General features: G+C 36.3%; 1 protein-coding gene across 1 annotated transcript in view; it reads left to right on the top strand.

Moving 5' to 3' along the window:
* The window catches only part of slc22a4 (solute carrier family 22 member 4), a 7,943-nt gene extending 6,167 nt beyond the window's left edge, over positions 1-1,776 (top strand). The window contains exon 9 of the mRNA XM_005727928.1: positions 1,718-1,776. Coding sequence (XP_005727985.1) covers positions 1,718-1,776 — 59 coding nt within the window. The remainder of the gene's footprint in view (positions 1-1,717) is intronic.
* The last annotated feature ends 3,813 nt before the right edge of the window (positions 1,777-5,589 follow it).

Here is a 5,589-nt window from a genome sequence, read left to right as displayed (position 1 = left end):
TTGTTGTTCTAGCAGGAGAAAAGGAGAAAAGGAAAAGGAGGCTGAAAATGAAGCGACTCCATCTGTTTGCCAGCTCAAAGAATCTAAATTATAGTTTGGCTTCTCTATGTTTTTATTTTTTGGTTTGTTTGTTGTTTTTTGTTTTTCAGATATTCAATTGCTGCAGAACATCATGAAGCAGCATGACGTTCTGCAGTTAAACAGCATGTTATACATTTTAAACCTTCTTTTCAGTATTTTTGTGTTTTATGTCTTTTATTTTGAACTATTTTGTAACGGTACTGTATTTGTTTGTTTAGCTTACTTGTGTTATTGTGATGTTTCTTGTCATCAGCAGATGTAGCCACCTCTAGAAATTTAGGAAATTTGCTGGTGTGGAGCATTCAGATATGTCTCCATCCTGAGTCCCAATGGACTTCAAATACATCTCTCACCACCTGCAACAGGCAGCGTGCAGAATATGCAGCACAATGCACACTTCTCCAAAATCCTCTGTCTATGTGGCAAATAATGGTAACGTGTTATTACAAAATAAATAGTTTAGAATTAAAATACATTTCCTGGCGGTGTGGTTTCTACAGTTACACACATTTTTGACATAAAAGAACTCCCCACCTTCTTCAGATATCAGTGGGGTTGCGTGTTAGGAGTGTCAGTATGGGGACAGCCAAGCCTGAGCCAAAGGTTCAATCTCTTTATTTCTCCTGGAAACAAGTCAACTGATACAGAAAAAATGATTTAGTATACATATAAAGCCCTTAGAATCATCACTGCATTACTCCCTCATGTGGAGGCCCAGGAGAAAGCTTCTTCTATTTAGTAACACATCAAAAGAATGAAGGTGTTGCAATTACCGGGTCAATGTCCAGACCTCGACCTGATTAAAATGGTGTTTCTGGATCTCAGAGACAGCTCTGCATAAATGAATGTGCACAAACCTTATTTAAAGCAATGCTTAAATGCAATATTGCTGACAGGTAACACTATTCACCTACTGAAATTCTTCCAGCTGCTTCTATCCTTTGAGTTGCCTGATTTTAATCACTCTAAAATGTCTTTTGCCATGGCTTAAATCCTCCTACTGTACAACTGACTGCTCTGGTGGGTAAAACATTACTTAAGGTGCTGTTGTGGTGCCAAAAGCTGTATTTAGACAGCTGAACCTGAGCTAGGCAGAGAGGAGAGGTGATTTGGAGGACTTCTGCTGGGTAGACCTGGTAATGCAGGAGGAGATGAAATGAACACAAAGCATCACTGGTGTATCCTTTTTTTTTTTTTTAATAATAATAATAATTATTATTATTATTATTATTATTATTATTATTCACTGCGTTTTACATCTGCACAAAAAAGCTGAGCTTTCTGTGATGTAATAAATAGTTTCCCCAACTTCTGTATGACCTTTCTTTCAATTCCGTTTTTGTGATGACAGAAAAATAGTGCTAATATTCTGTCTCTCTGGACCCTGTACGAACTATTTAATTGTGGTAAATGGGTGGGATAACTGGTTGAATTTTTTTGCTACCTAAAGACAACGCCACCTAGACTAAGATGAGTCTATTTTACTATTTTTAATAATTTAGGTTCCACGGGTAAGAGCAGTGTGAACAGGGACATGGATATTTAATAAAGTATCATTTTAATTCACCCTCACTATAATCAGATAATACATAGGTATCTCTGAATAAGACATAAAAAATGTGCGTGCTTTCACCAGCGCTTGGAGGCAACGAACAAAAACAAAAGATCCAGGAAACCTTGGTGTCGCAGCAGTAGGCTATTATTACTGCGACAATGAGACGCCTACGCTACCTGGGGCTGTGTGAGGACACAGTGTGTGATGCAAGATGCTTGTACATATTTTTGTTGACACATTTCATCGTTGACATGCAATAATTAGTTAACTGCTAATTAATTATTTTGTGCGCGTCTTTTAAAAGGCCGCGGTGTTGGCTAGAGTTTTATGCGTTTTTTAAATAAGCGTGTTTTTTTTTTTTTTTTGAAGCGTCATCAGTTTCCGGGGAAAGTCCGCCAGCATTTCGCTTTCAATTCAGATGCGACGGCACGATTTAAATGTAAACCAGTGTAATTGTTTTACATTTTATTACAAAACGTAAAAATAATTCATATCGACTGGACTGTTTGTATATAAGAAGCTGGATTCGGGAAGCTGCAAGAACAAAACTGACCACAGCGATGAACGCAAATGGGAGTTACTGGTAAGTCTTGCGTAGGAATTGTGCCTGAAGGGCCGAGCAAAGTAAAAGTGAAACCGAACACACAAGCTAACTGCTTCATTCTTTGCTCAAATCCACTCGAGTTTTAATTCATATATGGATGGATTTTTTTTCATCTTTTATGCGGAATATATTGATGGAGGCACATGTTGAGGTGAGTTTTTTCTTTTAATCTGCATACTCGCATCATTTCGCCCCAGATGGCGGCAGTTCTGGTTTTTCATTACAGCCTTGATGTAACTGGAATAGCTGGAGCTTACATCACTTAACAGATATGAAATCGGAAATCAATGCAACTTTCTCTGTCAATTCTTGGCGTGCTATTCATTAGAAAATTATAAAGAAACGCGATATGCACAGAAAACAAAACATGAATAAAGGAACACCAAAAGGTAGGGATCGTCATGCTTCACAGACAGAAGGTGAACTATTTTTTCCAGCCCCATCTTTTCCCCTCGGTGATGAATCTTAAAGAGTATTTATTCGTTACTATTGACTGTGCTCAGTATTTAATTCCACTTTAATATTTTAATCCACAAAGGCCTAAATGAAAACATTTGTGCCTAGGGACTAGAAAAGCGCTATACAAATACAGGCCATTTTATGTACATCTTGACTGACACATACATCTGTTTTCAGTATGACTCTTTAGATTCTCGGAAAGACGGAAAATTGCTTCCTAGGCCCTTAAGTAGCAAAACCGCTGAATCAAACTATTCCTTCATTACACTGCTAATCTTAAAGGGTTTTTTTTAGCAATATATTAAGAATATCTCATAGGTTTCTTTCAGTTTCCAAGGAAAAAGCCTCTGGGTTTGTATTGTAAATCTTCTATAGCTGGGACTGTTTAAATGGCTGCTCTCAGGCAATCCCCTATTTAGATAATACTTTTTGTACAGCTGTACTATATATATTTAACCGCTAGTTGTCGCCATAGTCAACTATTTCATTTTTTTATTCGTTTTGTAATATGTCAAAAATATTCAATGTGTTTAACTTACGCTTATTAATTTATGCATAGTGTTTAGATTTATGCGAATTTCTACTGTTTTGTAATTTTTAAAAAAGTTACAAATAATTAAGAACAATATATACAATAACAATATAACAATATAACAATAATTTATACCAAGGGCGTAGATTTGGCATGGACGGGAGGGACATGTCCCCACCAGTATCCAGCGATTATTGAATTGTCCCCACCAATAATTTAATCGCTTCAAGTAAAGAAAAACAAAACCGGCAGAAAGAAAAAAAAACGATCTGTCAACGTCTCATTCACCTAGCGGTGCAGAAAGAGTTAAATTACGTTCTCTCCTGGAGTCCTACCTCATGTGACAAATATGGCCAATGTGATTGGCTGTGCCTTTCAGGGAGCTCTGTTTAGTTTTAGCAGCGGCAAGCCTGCGCTGCAAGGACCTGCAAGGAGGAGAGGAGGATGGCAGGAAAAGGAACAACATAGATATAAGAAAGTATTTTTGCACAAATTGACAGAAACACTGAAGCAGCTACACATTTTATTCTTATTGTCATGTATGTCCTATTTGTCAGGTGACAGAAGAACCAACACAAAGCTCAGAGAGCAATGGTGACACAAGATCACAGGTGAAATTGGATGATGACTTGGTGGGTCATTACTGTATTTGAAGCTAATTTTATTTTTGTATGATACCTGATTTATATGGAATATGGCTGAAGTAAACTAAAGTCTAAAATACTTAGTCGTTTGTTTAATAGTAATTTTACATTATATAATTCATATTCATATTTTTGTTTAATTTAAGACTAAAATTAAATTAAATTAATGAGAGGGGTCGGGACAAATAAGTGTATACTTCTGTCTACTCCTTTTCAAACAAAAAACTGGAATGATATTTTGTAATGATTGTGAATGTACATGTTTAAAATAAAAATGAACTGAACTAATTCACATATAAAACTATGAATTGAAATTTTAAATGGTTTAAAAGCATGTAAAATAGCATATGTAGGCAAGTATATTTCTCCTTTTTTTATCAAGACGCAAAGACGATAAGGAAAAAGAAGAAAAGAAACGGGGCAGTGTTCGGTGGTTGAATCATCCGTCCCCACCAATGCCAAAACCAAATCTACACCCTTGATATACACAACTGTGTATTTCATCTTATATTAGATAAAATATTTTGCGTAGACGAAGTGGTCGAGGATTTAAGGCTATGAAACAAAGCTTTTGCATATATTGTTTACTAAAGTACACCGTTTTTGGCACCATGTGAAAAACTCACATATACATATACAGAAAATCAACAAAATAGGATGCTGTAAAACATAAAAACAGATTGTAATGATTTGCAAATCTCATTAACCTATATTTTATCCACAATAGAACACAGAAAATATATCATATGTCTAAAGCTAGACAATGTCCCACGTTTAATACAAAATGTAACATTGAATGCATAACTGATGGTATGTGGATACATGAAATTGGCAGCTTGTATGCCTTGTAAGGCCCCAGCTGTGCTGAAAGGTATGTTTTAGAGCTTTTAGAGCAACATATACTCCCTTCCAGATGAAGTATTTTTTTTGTCACAATAGTATGACTTTGTGGAAAAATCTGTTTACTGAACTGACCTGCCTGCAGCCCTGGCCTTTCACCAACTGAAAACATTTGGACCATTATGAAATGAAAAGTATTACAAAGACCCTGGACAGTTGAGCAACTAGAGTCCCAAAACAGGCAAGAATTCCTCTCGCAGAAGTCCAGCAGCTGGTCTCTACAGTTCCCAGACACTTACAGACTGCTGTCAAAACAAACTAGGATGCTGCACTGAATTATAACACAGTTATAACTGAGTCTTTTTGTAACTTGTACATAACAGAGTGAGTTTAATATTTTGGCTGCTCGCTCCACTACAGGGCTATGTAGCTTGGCCAGGAAATGTGGAAAATAGAGATATAATCTTTTGTTTGTTTTTTGGTTTAAAATTCATAGATTGTTAGCTGAAGAGCTCTTGCAGTCTAAAAGTGGAAAATAGATTGTTATTCGCTGATTTTTTTTTTCCTGGATTGTTTAGCCCTGCGACAGACTGCCAACCTGTCCACAGTGTACCCTGTCTCTCGTGCTGAGCTTCAGCCCCAGAGTTGATGGATGATTTTTTTTTTTTAGTTAGGTGGTATACCATTTGAGTGCTTTTCCCTTCTGGACTTACACAGGAACTTTCATGACATTGTATTTACTTACTTAGATTAATTCTATCACTTACAAAAGTTTTGAAAGCTTCAAAATAGTACTACCGTCTTACTTCCAGGTATAGAAGTATTTTACTCTGAAGTATTTTTACTTGAGTATTTGACACTTTTGGCACTTTCT

This window comes from Pundamilia nyererei, unplaced genomic scaffold, assembly GCF_000239375.1.
Source record: "Pundamilia nyererei isolate P.nyererei 1_Seehausen unplaced genomic scaffold, PunNye1.0 scaffold00026, whole genome shotgun sequence".
NCBI lineage: Eukaryota > Metazoa > Chordata > Actinopteri > Cichliformes > Cichlidae > Pundamilia > Pundamilia nyererei.
Note: the sequence above shows the minus strand (reverse complement) of the source record. Positions and strands in the feature narration are given on the sequence as shown.